This window comes from Miniopterus schreibersii (genome assembly GCF_964146895.1).
Source record: "Miniopterus schreibersii genome assembly, chromosome: 11".
Taxonomy (NCBI): domain Eukaryota; kingdom Metazoa; phylum Chordata; class Mammalia; order Chiroptera; family Miniopteridae; genus Miniopterus; species Miniopterus schreibersii.
This window is the reverse complement of record NC_138111.1, coordinates 28,697,953-28,716,230: the sequence shown is the minus strand read 5'-3', so window position 1 is coordinate 28,716,230 and position 18,278 is coordinate 28,697,953. Positions and strand designations below refer to the sequence as shown.

Sequence of the window (18,278 nt, the reverse complement as noted above, 5' to 3'; positions counted from 1 at the left end):
TCTTGGAGTGTATGTGTGTGTGTGTGTGTGTGTGTGTGTGTGAGAGAGAGAGAGAGAGAGAGAGAGAGAGATTTGGTTTTGGGGTTCTTCTTGTATGTTTGGAAATGGTTTGAACCCTTTTTGGAAAAAGATATCACCATCAATGTTTATAATGTATATACACATTTACATAAATACTATGACAGAGATGTGTCCACAGGGCAATGTGAGCACACTAGCAGGTTCATAAATCACTCAAGAGCATTAGAGGAGGCCTTGCATAGAGCTCATTGCTTGAGTTTTTACTTTGTTCTTTGTTTTATTGAGGCTGTTTTAGTTTATTCACAATGCAACAACCGTTAAACAAAATTAAGTTGTTACCAAGTGCAAGAAGATACTAAAAATAATCTTGCAGAGTAGATTTTTACACCATATCATGGGTTTATGGGAAACCACAGAAACTGTTTACAACAAATTGAAGCTACTGCCACAAGAGTTTCCTTTATCAATATTTTTTCTGACAAAAAGATGATGGGGCAAAACAATTCATATCTGCGTCAGAATTTGTGTGCAGAGAAGAAAACTCAGATGGAATATCAAACTTAAGTTAGAAGATATTTGATAGCAAAGTGAGGTAGAATTAAAGGAATTATTTAGAAAATGTATCTACCCAAAACGTTAACAACTGGATTATTCAGATAAATGAGGACAAACAGGATTTAGGAATTTAAATTATTCAAAAGTCTCAAATTTGGAAGGGATATTAAAAGTCATTAGTTCAGTTCAGCTGCGTACCTGTGTAGCAGTGTTCCTCCTTAATCCGTCACCCCCTCTCACTGGTCTATGCAGAGTTTCCCTGGTCTGTGTGGTTGCCTGTGTGAGAACAGGGTGAGAGAAAGAATAGTTGCTGACATGCTGTTTTAAGTGTGCTGGATCAGCAGATTATTTTTAAATACACTCAATTTAAGCTCCTGTTGTTTTCTCTTTTAAGAAAGAGTTCTAGCAATATAAAAACCCTTATCAACAAACTGCATTGAGAGGACCTCAAGAAATAGGTCAGGATCTCATGGATGAAGCATTCTGAAATTTTTCAAAAAGACAGCAATGAACATGTTTACTGCATGTCCTCTCATTCTTCAATAATATGAAAAATTACAACCATCTTCCTTTAGATGAAAGAAGAGGGGAAGAGAAGGAGGGAGGGAAGAAGGGGGAGGGGAAGGGAAGGGGAAGGGAGGAAGGAAAATGAGGGAGGAAGGAAAATGAGGGAGGGAGGGAGGGAGGGAGGGAGGGAGGGAGGGAGGGAGGGAGGGAGGGAGGGAGGAAATTAAACCAGATATCCCCCCATGACCTCTTTCAGCTATCTGCAAAGCCTGGCACTTTAAAAGAAATACTTTTATTCTGTCTTTGCATTAGGAAAAATTGTTTACTTTTAACTTAGAACAACTAAATTGAATGCATTACTCTCCCCCTGCCTTTCTATTAGATTTTTTTTTTTTAACTTAAAAGCAAAATTATCTGAAAATTGCTCACTGCTAAGAGGAAAATCTACTCTGAACTCAGCCATTAGTCACTCTGATGTTTCCCAGAGGAGGGCATCCCAGGTGGGCAGAAAACCACCAGACAATAATGCCAGGCTGGATGTTCCATGAGGGCAGAAACCAGCTCTTCTTTTTCACAACTATATACCCAGAGCCTAAGTCTGGCACAATGCGTATTCATTCACTTGTTCCATAACTACCTCTGGTTCAGTTTCTCCTCTGTAACAGGCAGTGTTCTAGATGCCTGGGATACATCATAAAACAAAACCAAGATTCCTGACCAAATGACATTTAAATTCCAGTGGGAAGGGGGTGTGGAGAGAAGAGACAATAGGTAAACATTGTGTTATGTCATAAGTGTAATGAAAAGAAAAAAAAAAGTAGAGCAGTTTAAGGGGAATTAGGAATGCTGAGGAGCAGCAGATTGTAACTCGGAATAAGGCAGACATTGCAGACCTCACTGAGAAAGTGACATTTAAACAGAGGCAGATGAGATGCTCAATAAACATTTGCTGATTAAGTAAGTGAACTGAAGCAATATTAAGGAGGCAGACAAATGTAAGGCATGTTTCGGGGATGGTGAGAAAATGACTTGGAGAAAGTAGACTCTTGAAGATGATTCTGGGAAAGAGGTGGGAGGCTCACTAAGAAAGGCCCTGGATACAGAACTAAAAAAGAATGTGAATTTATAAAATTTAGTGTTTACAAAGAACTTTCACTTATAGTCTCATTTAATTTTCACATCTCTAATAAGGCTAACTTCATCTCCATTTTATCAATAAGGAAACCATGCTCAGAGATGCTGGGTAATTTTCCCAAGATCACACAACCAACAAGAGGCAGAGGCAGAACTTAAATGTGAGCTTCTGACTTCTACTTTCAGGCTTTCCTTATCACCTCCCCCAAGAAAAAATACACAGGTAATATAAAGAAAGGAGAATTAAAGATATACCACCAAAATATGAAAATGCTCACATGTCAGTTATCAAAAAACATAGAGATACAAGGTAAGTTTTTAAAGTTATACACCCTGTAGAGTGGCCAACTGACTGTGGATGCTCAAAAAAAGTTAAAAAATAGTAAACCAAAAGCCTAGTTTGAAACATGTAACTGTGGTACAGGAAACAGAAAAGATGTGGTTGCAATTTTATTTCTATCATAAATGACTTTCTTTGTACTATAAACTTTTGAAACTCTTTCAGATTGACTCTATATCTCTTACAAATAATACTCTGTGTGACTTGATTTTCATTATCAAAAATATTATTTCTCCATTATATGAGATACATACTTTCTTTAAAAGATTAAAGTCCCCAGCCAATCATCCCCCTCATCCTGGTCCTCAACCACAGAAAGCACCATCATTTGGGCATGTGTACCGCAGCCCTTTTTCTGCGGGCACTTAGGCTGCATACGCAGTGCTTCCTGAATATCCACATGCGGGTGAGAAGGTTTGAAACCGAGCTCACCCTCCTCTGCCCGCGGCCAATCTGGCCCTCTGCGATTTCCCGCCAGTGGGCGGCATCGCCCAGTTAGAAACTTCACACTCCATATTTTACCCTCCCGCTCCCATCACAGCTAATCATCAACCAATTCCTATCAATTTACCTCTCCAACGTGTCGGGCAGCCACTCTATTCTCCATTCCCACTTCCACTGCTTTAACACGGCCCTCTTTACCTACTGCGTCTACTCCTGCAGGGCCCACTTCATGGGCATGTGCCCTGCACAGTCACACACAGTCTCACGCTTAGAAGGGCCCCGTGTTTGGTTTGACGCTCTGCTGCTAGTGTCTTGGAATTCTTAATGATTTCTGAACAAGGGGCGCCATGTTTTCATTTTGCACTGTCTCGCAAATTATATAACCAGTCCTACACTACTGTAATAACACCTTAACTGGTACCCATTTTCCCAGTACGGCTCTGCTGTAAGCCACCCATCACAATTCTGTGGGGAATTAAAAAGAAGATATTAAATTAAAGTTGGATGGAGCAATACTGAGCACAGAGATCTGCCCAATTTGAGGCTGAGAGTTCTAAGGTGTAACTTTAAATTGAAAGAGGAACTAAATTTCCATATAACGAAAGATGTAACCACATTATCTATGGGCAATTTTGCATTACAAGTATTTAGGAAAGACGGCCAAAATAAATATAAACCTTTGTAAAGCCAGATGGTGTTGGCAAAAACCATAGGCTTTGTATTCCGAAAGACTAGGTTGAAATTCCAACTTGACTGCTTACTGTGTTACTTTGGGCAAGTTACTCAAATGCTCTAATTTTTATTTTTCTACTGATAAAATAGGGAAAGTTATCTGGCAGAATTTTTATGAGACTCACAAAATAATAGGGACCCAGTTCAGTTCAGCAAATACTACTCTGCGCCAGACCATGCCTTCCAGCCAAAGCCAACAAGATGAATAAGACTTCCTTCTACAGGGTACAGTATGGAAAAGGGGGACAGGAGAGGAGTCACCTCACAATGGAGAAACTTGACAAACACTACCTAAGCCAGGCAGGTGATCAAGGTCAGCATCAGTAGTGGTAAGTCATGTTCATAGCATGTCCCCGGAATATGGTATGATGAAACTAGCACTTTACGTCTGTGGTCTTCCTCCCCCAAACCCGTAAGCCCACTCAAATCTCGAGAGAAACATATTAGACAACCCAAATTGAAGGACAGTCTACAAAATACCTGGCCAATACTCCTTTAAAACTGTCAAGGTCATATCAAAAATAAGGCAAATCTGAGAAACTGTCACAGTCAATAGGAGCCTAAGGAAATGTGACGACTAAAAGTAATGTGATATCCTGCCCTGGCTGGGGGGCTCAGCTGGTTGGAGCATCACCCCACAGGAGAAGGCTGAAGGCTTCATTCCTGGTTGGGGCACATACGGGAAGGAGGCAACCAATCGATGTTTCTGCCTTACATCGATGTTTCTCTCCCTCTCTCTCTCTCTCCCTCCCTCCCTCTCTCTAATCATAGCCTCCTTGAATGAAGATTAACAACAACAAAAAGATAAAAGTAATGTGATATATCCTGAATAGGGTTCCGGGGCAGGAAGGGAACAGTAAGTAAAAACTAAGGAAATTCAAATAAAGAATGAGCTTTAGTTAATAATAATGTATCAACATTGGTTCATTAGTTGTGACAACTGTACCATTTTAACATAAGATGTTGATAATACGGAAAACTGGGTGTCAGATATACAGGAACTCTCTGTTCTATCCTTGCAACATTTCCAGAAATCTAAAACTACTCTAAAATTAAAAGTTTTTTTAAAAAATAACACTTGGAGGCTGGGGGTTGGGAGGGAGGACAGCTCATAAAGAAGACTGAAACTGCATACTCACAGTGATAAGAGGAGAGCCAGAACAAACTGGCGACACTTGAAAAAAATTTCCAGCCCTAGTACGCCTCACAGTCAATTAAAATCTAAATGCTGCAACAAGAAATTTAAATTATATAAGCACAAAGATAAGTTTGGCTATAATTTACTTTCCATTTTGTATTTTCCAATAAAATATATTTTTTTAATTAAAGAAAAAAGGATAACGGTAAATCTATATACCCAAAACTGGATTCATCTTGTCCCCCCTCCCAATTCTACCCCCACCACAGCCTCCTCTGCCTCCTCTTTCTAGGCTCTCCACCTCTGGAAGGGCATCCCAACCATCCTACTGCTCAGGCCAGAAAGCGGGACGTCGGCTACGACTCCATCTCCCCCACCTCTACATCCAGTCACAAGATCTGCTGATTTTACCTTTGTATTTATACTTCCTGCCCTTTCCATTTCTACTGTTGAGGCCATATATATCACTTACTAATCTCATCTCTCATCATAAAAGATTTCTAAGAATCCATCCTTCACATTAGCACCCAAATGATTGTTCTAAAACGTAAATACGATCAAATCACCTATAAAAGAGAGTTGCCATGAGGATTAAAATATGACGACATTTGTAGAATTTAGCACAGTGTTAGATTCATAAACCCAGTTTATGTTATAGCAAAGTAGACTTTAGAACTGTAATGCCTGTGTAATACATGAACAGTATCTAGTTATTTATTGTTTGTTTACTTTTCTCTTAATTGTTCATGCTTTCACAACTGCTGGTCTCTCAGCCTGTGATATTTATTTAGATGGTGCAAGGTTTCCCTACTGAACACCCAAATATACTCTTTCATTATTGGCATTTATCACACAACTTTTTTTTTTTTTTTTTAATATATCTTCATTTATTTCAGAGAGAGGAAGGGAGAGAGATAGAAACATCAACGATTAGAGTCACTGATCAGCTCCCTCCTGCACGCCCAGGCCTGGGGATCGAGCCCACAACCCAGGCACGTGCCCTGACCGGGAATCTACCAGGGGTCTCCTGGATCCCAGGTCGATTCTAAACCGCTGAACCCCTTGAGGACAGGGACCTTGACTTACCTCATTTTTACATTACCAAGTCCTAGCGCCCTTCTAGGCAGTATTAGATTTTCAGAAACTGCTGATCAGAAGAAAAAAAACTTTATACCAGAGGTAATATTTGAGAAGGTAACATCTAAGATCCGGAAAATTAGGTGTTTGTCAGCCAGAGTAAAGCACAGAAAGGTGAAAAAGTGCATTTGAGAAGCTACAAATAGTTCGGTGCAACTGGTGTGCACAATTTAAACAAAAGAGATAAGGCTGAAGAGATATATATGGGGGTGCCTCCAGGGTAAAGTTCAGAATCCTTAGTTTAGCAAGATATCCCAATAAGTGTACGCCAACTAGCTCTAAGCCTCACCTCCTGCCACTCCAGCTCCCTTAGGTCTAGCTGCACTCAATTACTTGTAATTTCCTAAAAACATCATATTCTTCCACACCTTAGCCTTCCCTTGTACCTTGTCCTTTGCTGCTAAGGCTCTTCTCCCTTCTCCAAAACTCAGCTCAATTGCCACTTTTCCATGGAAGCTTTCCCTGTTCCATCAGATTAATACATAGGCGCCTCTCCCCCGCTGACCTCTGTGTTGTGGTTCACTTATAGTTTGTTGACGTGTTTGCCTTCCTACTAAAGTCTAACTGATGGCAACCGTATTTTTCCAACTTTTCCAATTTTAGCTTCCTTGGAGCTAGATAGTTCTCCTAAGTTTGCTGTGTTGATAAGGAAAAAGCCCCTTTTCCCCAATATACCCCTCTCCCAACATTTGAAAGACCAGAGACTCACTTTGCAGACTGCAGCTCCAGGTTCACAGACTGGTGGGACTTACAAAATCAAATACCACAATCTGTTCGTCACTCTGGGTGCTACTCTGTGTCCCCAGCCAGCCAACCCCGGTGAACGTCCGGCCAGAGAAGAGGTCAGGGCCTCATTTTGCCCGAAGGCATTGCAAACGTTTTCCTGTTTAGAGCTGCCCCATGCTCTACAAGAAGGAGGAAGCAGAGCCCGAGGCAGTTTGAATTGCGAGGTCAGGGGCCGCATGTGACAAGGAGCAAGATCCAAGGCCTGTGAGATCGCTCTGGGCCCGGGCCCATCTTGCTCAGCACTTTTTGCTCGCTAGTTCCCAGAACCTCAGCGCTAAAGAGCTAAGCCGGGAGGAGACGCCGAAAGAGGCGAACGAGGCGCCGGCGGGGTGCAGGCGCTGCAGGGCTTTGTTCTGCGAGGTGCGCGTTCCGCACCGGGCGCCCGCCCGCCGGCCGGTTCCCGAGCCCGCCCAGTCCTCGCGGGCGGCGGCGGCCGCCCCACTGACTCGGGAACTCCGGTTGGCTCGGAATTGCTCCGCTCCCGGGCAGTCCCCGCTCCCGCCAGACACTCGCGTCCTCTCGGACTGACCGGGTGGAAGAAAGGGCTCCAGAAAGTTCCAGGAACCCAGGCTTAGACCCACCCCCACAGGGCCCTTCAGCACAACCCACTCCCGCCCCCGCTCCCCCGCGCCGTTGCCCGGGTAACCGCGGGGCGGTGGCAGCGGCGGGAAGGGCGGGACTTCCTGCGGGTGACGCGTCTCGACTCAGCTACAAAAGACGACGGCTGCGGCGCGCCGGCCGGAACTTTCCAGAACACTCGGTGAGTGGTGGAGGAGCGGCTGCTTTCCGAGCTGCGCGCAGCAACGCGCTCTTTCCAGCTCCTCCACACCCGCCTGGGTCCGCTCACCGGTGAGTTTCAGCCCTCGCGCGTCCCCTCGACCCAGGGCCGGCGCCATTGGTGGCGCCGAGAAGCTGGATGGAGCCGCGGTCGGGAGGCGGTTGGCTCCGCGTGGGCGGAAGGGTTATCGGTTCTAGGATCCACGATTCCCTTGGGGGGGGGAGGGGGGCTGGTGTGGTGCCCTGGCAAGTCATCGCCGGCTCGGAGTGGCCCCGAGACCTTTCACTAAGCTTCTCTTCCCTCCCCGTCCAGCCTGAGGTCTCCAAAGACCTGTCGCCTAAGGCTTTTCCTCTGTGTGCGTCCCCTTCCCCCGCGTTCCCTGGAGGGTGGGCGACCCTGCGCGCAAGCGCAGAGGAGCTTAGGGTGAGGGGCTGCTGGAGGAGTGGGGCGGCGGCTACGGTTTCGCTTCTCTGGTCTCCCCCCCTCTTTGTTGCGGGCTGGGCTTCTCCCACCCTTTCTCAACCACCGTGGGGGGGGGGGAGGAAGGAAACCTTAACGATCAGCTCCAAGTACAGGGGGAAACCTAACGACGTGTAAGCTACGCTGGTTTTGGGGGCGAGGGGTTTGGCGGGCTACGTGGAGGCGCTATGGGTCCTGTAATTGACAAACATCCTTAGGATTGTCGTAAATCAGTTTAATAAACCACTCCCTGCCCCCTTATAGCCAAATGTATTTTTTCTAGGCAGTGTGTGTGTTAACGTATTTACTAAAGACAATGATAATGTAATAAACCAGTGGACTGAACCTGTTAGTGCTCCTTTTGATTACTTCTGTCGCTGCTGAGGAAGGGAACTGGAAGAGTCCAGATGATATGGAGGCTTTCGTGTGGGAGAATAGGAACCAGCTGCTATAGGAAGCTTTTGAATTACTCTCATAATTATTAGCTTATATTTAACCTGCTAGGGTTTATGGCTGAATTGTCAAAGGAATTGTTACCTTCTCTGTGAAGTTTAGGGATGGCTGAGTTCTTATAATCAGATTTGGCAAAGAACAGATTTCTCTGCCTTAGCTCTGATTTAGCTAATTACAATAACTACCAGTTGAAAGTCAGTTAAAATTGCATTTTTTATTTTTTTTTAATTTCAGGCTGTCAAAAATGGTGAAAGAAACCACTTACTATGATGTTTTGGGGGTGAAACCCAATGCCACCCAGGAAGAATTGAAAAAGGCTTACAGGAAGCTGGCCTTGAAGTACCACCCTGATAAGAATCCAAATGAAGGAGAGAAGGCAAGTTGTATATTCATACTCAGACACAGCTTGAATGGTTTTTTTGCCAGGTGTTTGGTAGTTCCATTGCAACCTGAAATTGAGTATGTCTAATATTGTGGCTATACTTTGTAATACTTTTTTAAAAGTGAGATTTATTCTTTCCTCAAACAGTTTAAACAGATTTCCCAAGCTTATGAAGTGCTCTCTGATGCAAAGAAAAGGGAATTATATGACAAAGGAGGAGAACAAGCAATTAAAGAAGGTGGGGCAGGTGGCGGTTTTGGCTCCCCCATGGACATCTTTGATATGTTTTTTGGAGGAGGAGGAAGGATGCAGAGAGAAAGGAGAGGTAAGAATAATCTAGTCCGCATGCAGCAATTCAAAGTTGCCCCTTGGTCAGAGCAAATTGTTGAGAATTCACCTATTTTAAATGTTGTGTTACATGTTGGTATAATTTTGCAAACTGTAAACTGCCATTTTGATTTGTGGTATAGTTTTTTTTTAATGAGATGTGATGCAAATAAAATTATCTAAACCAAGTGTTAACACAAGTGAGTGCTTCTAAATAAACCTCTTACATAGTGGGCCACAAACTTCAGTAAGGTTGTCAAGCATTAATTAAAGGAACAAAGTATAGGAGCATAATTTTCAAAGCCCTTTTTACAAATCTTGTTTGACACCCCCAACCCAGTGGGAGGTCCTTAGTTGAAAGTATCTTTACTTCTAAATAGCCTGCCATTTAATTTTGCTTTAGCTTTATTATATCAAAACATATGGCCTTAACATTTATCAAAAATGTCATTTGCTGGCTGTAGAAATATTCATTGGAAAACAGTGTTCCAGTCAGAGTCAATCTTACTTGTTCCCAGTATAGTTTACACAAGTAAGGGCCAATGGGTAGAGTCCGTTTTAGAAGGAATAGGGAAGCCATTAAATTTTACTTAGCTTTTTAAAATTCAGAAAGACTGGAAATTGTTAACTCAGTTTTTCCTAAAAGGAAAGGGGTATGTTTTTAGTTAAAGAATTTACCTTAAGACAATTTGCAATCAAAATCAGTTGCTTAGGAGGGTTTGTCCCAAAGAAAAGTAATAGTGTTGTGGGTTTTGTTTTTTTGTGGGTTTTGTTTTTTAATTATCTTTTAAGTAATAAATTGACTAGCAAACTCTTCTGTGTGATCTAGATCAATGAAACGTCTGTGTGTGTGATACCAGAAAATACTTGCTTAATCAAACCATAGATGCTTTTTTCCCTTTGTACTCTCAAATCCATAAAGCAGCTTTCAGCGTGTTGGAACCAACTGCATGGGGCTATGTTTGTGATATAGAACCCAAAGATGGAGCTAGGAGCAGAAGGATACTAATGGTACTTCACACTTCATTGGAAACAAAATGTTCACAACAGGCATATTGTGCAGATAAGAGTTTGAGAATTTTTTTCACTTAGGCATAAGGCAATACTCTTGTGGTGGATAAAGTCCTTGTGGAAGAGTCACTAGCTAGGAACTTATTAACCATTGACAGGTTCCTTTGTTTCTGTAGCCTCATTGTCCTCATATGATCTCCACCTTCCACTTCCCATTCTGAAATGAGATATGGCACTCCTTTGTAGCCACTAGCCATAATAAATTTAGATTCATTCAAAACAAAGACAAAAATTCAGTTCTTCGTCTGTAATAGGCACATGTGCTCAAAAGCCACGTGACTAGTGGCTACTGTATTGGATAGCACGAATATAAAACATTCCTATCATTGCAGAAAGTTCTTCTGGACAGCACTATGATAAAGAAAATGAGAAATCTAGTCTATAAACTAGTGCTGGCCAAGCAGTAAATGTGCTGTTCCTGTCTCAGGTAGAAGTAGGACTTGATATTCTATGGAGACTGAATAAATGTATCAGCTTCCCTGGCCAATCTTGATTGGTTGGAACTTAGTGTGCTGAAGAATTTTTGGATGAAGTAATGGGCCATGTTGCTCAATATAGTAAGTGAAAAAGTCAAAGAATACATTGGGTCAGAAATGCAGTTTGGAGTTACTATTGTGAAATGTACCTCTATAAATGGCGTTGGTTCTCTCAAGTGATTTTGCAGTTAATGTTTTTGATTGTCATATTTGTAAGATGGCCACAACTACGTTCTCAGGCAAATTACTTAGTCCCACCCAATTTTCCTCATTTGAAATTGCATTATAGTTTGAAGGTCATGTGTGGATGATGCAGCCAACATTCTGTGTATATAATAGGTACTCAACAGATGTACCCTGGAGCCTCATCTTTATTATTATTTACTGTTTTTATGGTGCATCACAAATAAAGTACATCTTAGATTTTTAATGAGCAGTATTTTGTTCTAGGTAAAAATGTTGTGCATCAGCTCTCAGTAACCTTAGAAGATTTATATAATGGTGCAACAAGAAAACTAGCTCTGCAAAAGAATGTCATTTGTGACAAATGTGAAGGTATGTTCTTTTAACATCTTAAATATAACTGAAAATGGAACTACAGCCTTTCTGGAGATAAGAAAACTGACAAATAATACACAACCTAAGTATTAGAGAGTGCAAATATAAAGAAAACTACCTAAACCTACCATCTAGAGAAATATTAGCAAAATGTCAGCACTTTTTAGTGTGTATATTTTAAATGCAATTGGGATCAATCTAAGTTAGTGTCCTTTTTCAAGTACAAGTTATTTGTTGGAAATAAAACTCCTTAATGTTCTCATCTCACAGATAAAGTATGTCCTATGAATTGTGATTTGGGAGCACGTTTAAAATTCACAATTCTAAAGTGGTTTCTTGGGAAAACAGCAGTCAATGTTTATAGATAAACTGAAGCCGACTGCAGCCCTCTTTTATCAAATAAAAAGGCTGAATTGTAGTTCTTAGGGCAGCATTCCATCACAGCTTGCAAATGTTAATCAAGTGTAGTGTTTAGGAACTTTTATTAAAACATGTGTTACTGTGTCTGACACAAAGTTCAAACATAATTTTTTTTTAAACTATTTAGGCCGAGGTGGTAAGAAAGGAGCAGTCGAGTGCTGTCCCAATTGCCGAGGTACTGGAATGCAAATAAGAATTCATCAGATAGGACCTGGAATGGTTCAGCAAATTCAGTCTGTGTGCATGGAGTGCCAGGGCCATGGGGAACGGATCAGTCCTAAAGATAGATGTAAAAGCTGCAATGGAAGGAAGATAGTTCGAGAGAAGAAGATTCTAGAAGTTCATATTGATAAAGGTGAGTTCTCAGCCACTTCTGAATTCTTGAGTGCTATGGTGAGAATATTTACATTTTATAGTTAAAAATGATTCTCAATAGGATTATATATATGGGGTTATCGCCCAGAGATAATCTTAACTACATAGTAAAAAATGTTTTTCTGTTCAGATATTTTTGCACATTTGTAGGGAATACATTAGGAATCTCCTCACTAAATATAATGCTGACATCAGTAAATGACTGGATAGTGTTCCAAACTTAATTCTCTTCCGTTAAATTACTAGTCCTACCTCTTTAAATTCTAATTAACTTTTGCACATGTTAAGTTCCGTAGGGACTGCTAGGTTAAGGGATTTGTACTTTTCGAGGACTTGGGGGAAGGGGATTTAGGTGAAGGGAGAGGGTGTCTCATTGAAGTGAATGTTTCCTTGCCTGGCTGGCGTGGCTCAGTGACTGAGCAGCCACCTTTGAACCAGGAGTTCACAGTTCAATTCCTGGTCAGGGCACATGCCTGGGTTGTAGGCTCTATCCCCAGTATGGGGGCTTGCAAGAAGCAGCCGATCATTATTGTTTCTATCTCTCTCTCCCTTTCCCTCTTTCTGAAGTCAATAAAAACATTTTTAAAAAATATATTTCCTTGAAATTTTTCTAAACTAATGAAATGTTTTATCTTTCAGGTGATTTGTAAGAGCTTAGATTAAGAATATTGCTTTTTTAACCCTGGCCAGTGTGGCTTGGTAGGGCATTGTCCTGGGCACCAAAGGGTTGCCAGTTAAATTCCTGATCAGGACACGTGCCCAGGTTGTGAGTTCAGTCCCTGGTGGAGAACTTGCAGGAGGTGGCCAGTAGATGTTCTCTCACATCAATGTTCCTCTCTCTCCCTCTTCCTCTTCCTCTCTCAATAAAAAATCTTTAAAAAAAAGAATATTGCTTAAAAAAAAATTTTTTTTTAATAGACTGTAAACCTACCTGTCAGTTTCTGACTATCTAGGGCTTTAAGTCATAACTTTTTTTTTTTTTTTTTTTTAAGATTTCTTACTTTGCCAATTCTTTAATTTGGTAATTTACTTTTAAAAAATTTGTTTTTTAATATATCTTTATTGATTTCAGAGAGAGGAAGGGAGAGAGAGGTAGAAACATCAATGATGAGAGAGTCCTCATTGATCGGCTGCCTCCTGCATATGCCCTGACTGGGAATTGAACCACGATCTCCTGGATCCTAGGTTGATGCTCAACTGCTGAGCCATGCCCAGCCATGCGAGAAATACGTATTCGTTGTAGGAATTTTAGAAATGTATATAACTACAGAGTAAATTAAAGTTTCTAATTTTGCTATTCTGAAATAATAAACATGGTAATCTTCAGACTTGGTAGCTAGTGTTACCCTGTCTGTACTGATTTGGAACTGTTAATATTGTGAATGTCTCATTAATACATACATCTATATTACATAAGCCGTGCAGTAGTGCTTTCCCATGTGAGTCATGATACTGCCCTCCCTCCATTTATCCTCCTGCTTAATTGGCCCATGTTTAGTAGGGTTTAGATTTTTTTTTCCTCCATTAAGTTAGGAAGGCATTAATTGCAAGTGAAACCACTTATTTTGCCCTTACCCATGCTTTTTTCCCCCCATCTTTATTGTTGAAAGTATTACAGGTGTCCCCCTTTCCCCCCCCATTGACACCTTTCTCCCCACTCCTGCCCCCTCCCCAGGTCTTCTCTGCACTATTGTCTGTGTCCATGGGCTATGCATATATGTGGAATCTAATGAACAAAATAAAATGACGAACAAAAAGGATCCAGAGACATTGAAGCATGCAATAGCCTAACATATTTCGGGGCGGGGATTAACCATGCTCTTTACAATAATGAAAAAACCAGCAAAATAGAGCTGAGTTTGTTACACTAGTATAAGGAGATAGTCACATTCCCTTGTAATGATTAAAGCCAGAGTATGTTTAGTTTTGTCAGATACAATACTGGTATCATGGTTTAAGTTTTTATTTTTCTAGAGGTACTGAAGTATCTGTGGGTTAATTCGTATTTCTGAATTTTGCTTCAGGTATTGGGAGTGGACAAGGATGGAGGTATACATGAAATACTAGTCATGAGTTAACTGCTGGATCTACATGAATGGATATGTAGGGATTCATTGTACTGGCTATGTTTATATAGGTTTAATTTTTTTCCATAACAAATTGCTCTTTTGGGGCAACCTCACTGATTGGTTCAGGAAATTATCATTAAAGAGATGTTGTCTAACTGCCAGAGGTAGGAGGGAGGGAATCTCAAAATATGTTGGCCTTTAAGAAATTTTTGCCCTTCTGGAAAATACCTTTGACACTACATGGGCTGAAGGGAGTGTTGCATATTTATCCTTTTTTCAGGATGCTAAACTGAATCAGTCTTCAACAAAAAGATATGGATTTTTCAGTTATCTAGGTTTTATATATAAAGGGTATCCTAAAAAAAATGTATATACACTTTAAATAATCATTAATTCCAATGAGTTAAATCTGAAAAGAAAGATCAGTTGAGCTGTGAGCTGTGAAGTGTGTATACATTTTTGGGAGACTCCCTATATGTTTTCTGTATGTAAACATTGCTAATACAATAGAGAAGAAAGTCTTGATTTATGTTACTATTAGGCTTAATAGAAATATTTGATAGAGGTTCTTTTTAAGTAAGTAATGAAATTGAAATAGCTAACATTTATGGCTATAGTGTTTGCGAGTCACTGATTTGTTGCCAACATGGGCCTTTTTATTTAATCCTTTCAAGAGCCCTGATAAGGTAGGTCTCTGTGGGACAGTTGATGCTTAGGAAAGTTATCCAACTTGCTTCCCTGGGAAAATGCAGCTGGTAGTAAATAGCAGCTCTGAGACTTGAGGCCTGATCTCTTTGCCTCTAGAGGTTGTGTTTTCATCTGTAAGAAATTGGATTGGTCTAATCCTGTGAGCATTTTTAGTCTTTCTGTAAACTTGAGCACCCACAAAAACTTGAACTTTCTTTTTCATGCACACACAAACGTGTCTCTTAATAGACTGAGAATCTTACCTTAGTTGGATGTTAAGTAAGTATAAAATTAACCTTTTGTTTTTAGGCATGAAAGATGGCCAGAAGATAACATTCCATGGCGAAGGAGACCAAGAGCCAGGACTGGAGCCAGGAGATATTATCATTGTCTTAGATCAAAAGGACCATACTGTTTTCACTCGGTAAAAGTTTTAATCAACTACTCAAACTGACATCTTGCATACTTGGGGTGTTTCTTAAATGAGCTTTTCATTACCCTTAGAATATATTTCCTAGAAATACCCTGGAAAAATATAGTGGGATAGTTAGGTTATATGTAATATATTTTCTAAAATGTTGTTAATCATTAATGTTTCCACCTGGAAAGAGGCTAAAAACAAAAAGGATCCGATTTTAGCTTTTTGTCTAAATTTAGGTAAAATGTTACCCAATCTGGAATTTGAAGGATATACTTCAATTAGGTGATGTTTTATATTAGTATAATAAACAGGTGGATTGGGGAAAACCTCCCTAGACAAAAGTTTGCCCTCAAGTTCTCACCACTTTTAATTCTGAGTTTATGATATGTTTGGTTGCTTTTAATTGTAAATAAGTGTCTAGAACATCTCTATTAAAAACCATAAATTCGGGTCTATTGTTGTGAAATATCTCATAGTGTTTACAATGAACTTACAGGGAAGCGCAAGAAAAACTGATGGCGAACAGTGAGTATGTCAGATGTGTACCCACGCTGACTTCAAAACATGGGACTCGTTTAGGGTTCCAGTAAATCTCACTGGGAATGACATCTGAAGGAACTGGTTTTAAAGTAATTGTGATGGAACATTCCTCAAGTGTTCCAACAGTGGAAATGCTATCAAGCTCAGGATTTTAATGCTATCATTTGAGGTAAATCCTCAGGAGTTTTTCTGGAGAGCATTCTGTTACTAATATGGATTGGAAGAGGAAGACAGCCTAAGCACAAAGGGAGGAAATGGGCTGTTATTAAATATAAAAAATTGTGTTTATAGTGTGCCATGTACTATATTGCTTAATTTATGAACATCAGTAAATTTTATTGGGCCCATAATGCAGGGGCCCAGCTGAGGTCTATTGAACTATAATGTACTCTCTCTAGTGTATATTTGCTTGCTTGTAGCCTCACTGCGAGAATTTTTTCTTCTCTATGTGAGAGACTAGATTTAAAATTAGGTGATGAGACGATTCAGGGATGGTAAATGGTAGAGACTACCTAGAGAGTGGGGAAGGATTCTGAAGCCTTGTCCAGGAAATGGGGCTGACATATTCCATATATTTGCTGTTCCTACTTCTCGGCTCTGTCTTTAGAATGGGGAAGAAAGGCACCTTTATGAAAGATACCTTGCTGTTAAGAAAACAATTGCCTGCTCTGGGATTGGTAATCATTGGTGATTTGAAAGATCTAAGTATGTGCTATATTTATGTTAATACAGGCGAGGAGAAGACCTTTTCATGTGTATGGACATACAGCTGGTTGAGGCATTGTGTGGCTTCCAAAAGCCAATAGCGACTCTTGACAACCGAACCATAGTCATCACCTCTCATCCAGGTAAGGTAACGATAGATGAGCTGCTCTTTCTATCCTAGTAATTTATTTTCATTGTCTGCAGATAGCTTTTATAGGCACTGAGGAAATGGGTATTTTACTTGCTTGGTTATATATCCTTATGAGCTGAGCTGAAATTGTATGGTCTTGGCTCTTTTTTGGAGCCCCTAGAAAATCCATAAATGAAAAGTAAAGGGTTGCTTCACATAACTTTACCTTCTGTCAGGGAGCTAGGACATTCCTCTGTCCTTTATTTCTCTACTTTATGAAAACGTGGCTGTATTTAAGGAAGAACTTGGCTTTAATGTTTTTAGGTCAGATTGTCAAACATGGAGATATCAAGTGTGTGCTAAATGAAGGCATGCCAATTTATCGTAGACCATATGAAAAGGGTCGCCTAATCATCGAATTTAAGGTAAGCTATAAAGTACTCTAGGAATATTTGAGTGATTACTTACTAAAATCTGATAACAGTTGCATTTTCTGAATGTCAAGAAACATCAAATTTATATTCTTCCTTATCCAGGAAGAAAAATACATTGATCTAATGCTACCACTGTCATGTTGATCATTGTTAACAAGTTGGGGTTGGGCTTGTTTACTTCATTATTTGGCTACTTAAAGATCGGTGAGGGAGGGGTTGCAAGGCTATAACTGGGATCTTAAAGTTTAGCAGAAGGACTTAAAATAACTATTGTGGATTTTTGGCAAAATACTACAGTGGTTGCTTTGATAATAGGGTGGTTCAGAAAATGTGTTTTAGGAAGGGTTCTCTTATATACTGTATTTGCTGAATAGAATAATGATTGTTAGTTTTATTAGCATCATTTTTTAAAAAGACCTTACTTGTACCATATGCCTTAAACACTAGTGACAAATTCACTGAAAAATAATGTGGCCCTAGACGGTTTTGCTCAGTGGTTAGTGCATCAGCCTGCGAACTAAAGAGTCCTGGGTTTGGTTTCGGCCAGGGGCACATACCTCGGTTGCAGGCTCGATCCCAGGCGAGTGTGGGAGGCGACCAATGTGTGTCTCTCACATTGATGTGTGTCCTGCCCCCCGCTCCCCCCCCCCAAAAAAAAGTAATGAAAAAAATATCCTCGGGTGAGGATTTAAAAAAATAAAAAATAGTGTGGTTATATGTGTTTTTCTGGGGGAAATGGGTCGACAGTAATTTAAGGAGCTAATGATGAAGTAAATCAAATAGAACTTACAGTAGAAATTTCTTTTTATAGGTAAACTTTCCTGAGAATGGCTTTCTCTCTCCTGATAAACTCTCTTTGCTGGAAAAACTCCTACCTGAAAGGAAGGAAGTAGAAGAAACTGATGAAATGGACCAGGTAGAACTGGTGGACTTTGATCCAAATCAAGAAAGACGGCGCCATTACAATGGAGAAGCATATGAGGATGATGAACATCATCCTAGGGGTGGTGTTCAGTGTCAGACCTCTTAAATGGGGCCAGTGAATAACACTCACTGCTGGCGTTTTATACACAGTAGTGAATGAGGGAAGGACTGTAATCATAATATGCTCACTACTTGCTATTGTTTTTGTTTTAATATTCAACTATAGTAGTGTTTTAAAAGTTAAATGAAGAATAAACTCAATATAAAAGCTCTGA

At 40.5% G+C, this 18,278-nt stretch overlaps 2 protein-coding genes across 2 annotated transcripts in view; one reads left to right on the top strand and one right to left on the bottom strand.

Moving 5' to 3' along the window:
• APTX (aprataxin) overlaps window positions 1-7,373 on the bottom strand; it is a 26,873-nt gene extending 19,500 nt beyond the window's left edge. The window contains exons 1-2 of the mRNA XM_081150920.1: window positions 6,718-7,373; window positions 775-852 (exon numbers count right to left, since the gene is read on the bottom strand). The gene's annotated coding sequence lies outside the window, so the exon portion shown is untranslated. The remainder of the gene's footprint in view (window positions 1-774; window positions 853-6,717) is intronic.
• On the top strand, window positions 7,343-18,278 carry DNAJA1 (DnaJ heat shock protein family (Hsp40) member A1). Its single transcript, XM_081150914.1, has 9 exons — window positions 7,343-7,643; window positions 8,719-8,860; window positions 9,014-9,191; window positions 11,191-11,295; window positions 11,846-12,073; window positions 15,159-15,273; window positions 16,543-16,658; window positions 16,970-17,070; window positions 17,891-18,278. Exons 2-9 carry the CDS (start codon window positions 8,729-8,731, stop codon window positions 18,107-18,109), a joined length of 1,194 nt encoding a protein of 397 aa, XP_081007040.1. The 5' UTR covers window positions 7,343-7,643; window positions 8,719-8,728; the 3' UTR covers window positions 18,110-18,278.

Excerpts from the sequence above, each read along its gene's own strand:
- DNAJA1 (XM_081150914.1), top strand. The coding sequence starts at position 8,729 with ATGGTGAAAGAAACCACTTACTATGATGTTTTGGGGGTGAAACCCAAT. Across the intron at positions 8,861-9,013 it reads ATCCAAATGAAGGAGAGAAG|TTTAAACAGATTTCCCAAGC; the intron begins GCAAGTTGTATA and ends TTCCTCAAACAG. Across the intron at positions 16,659-16,969 it reads AGTCATCACCTCTCATCCAG|GTCAGATTGTCAAACATGGA; the intron begins GTAAGGTAACGA and ends TAATGTTTTTAG.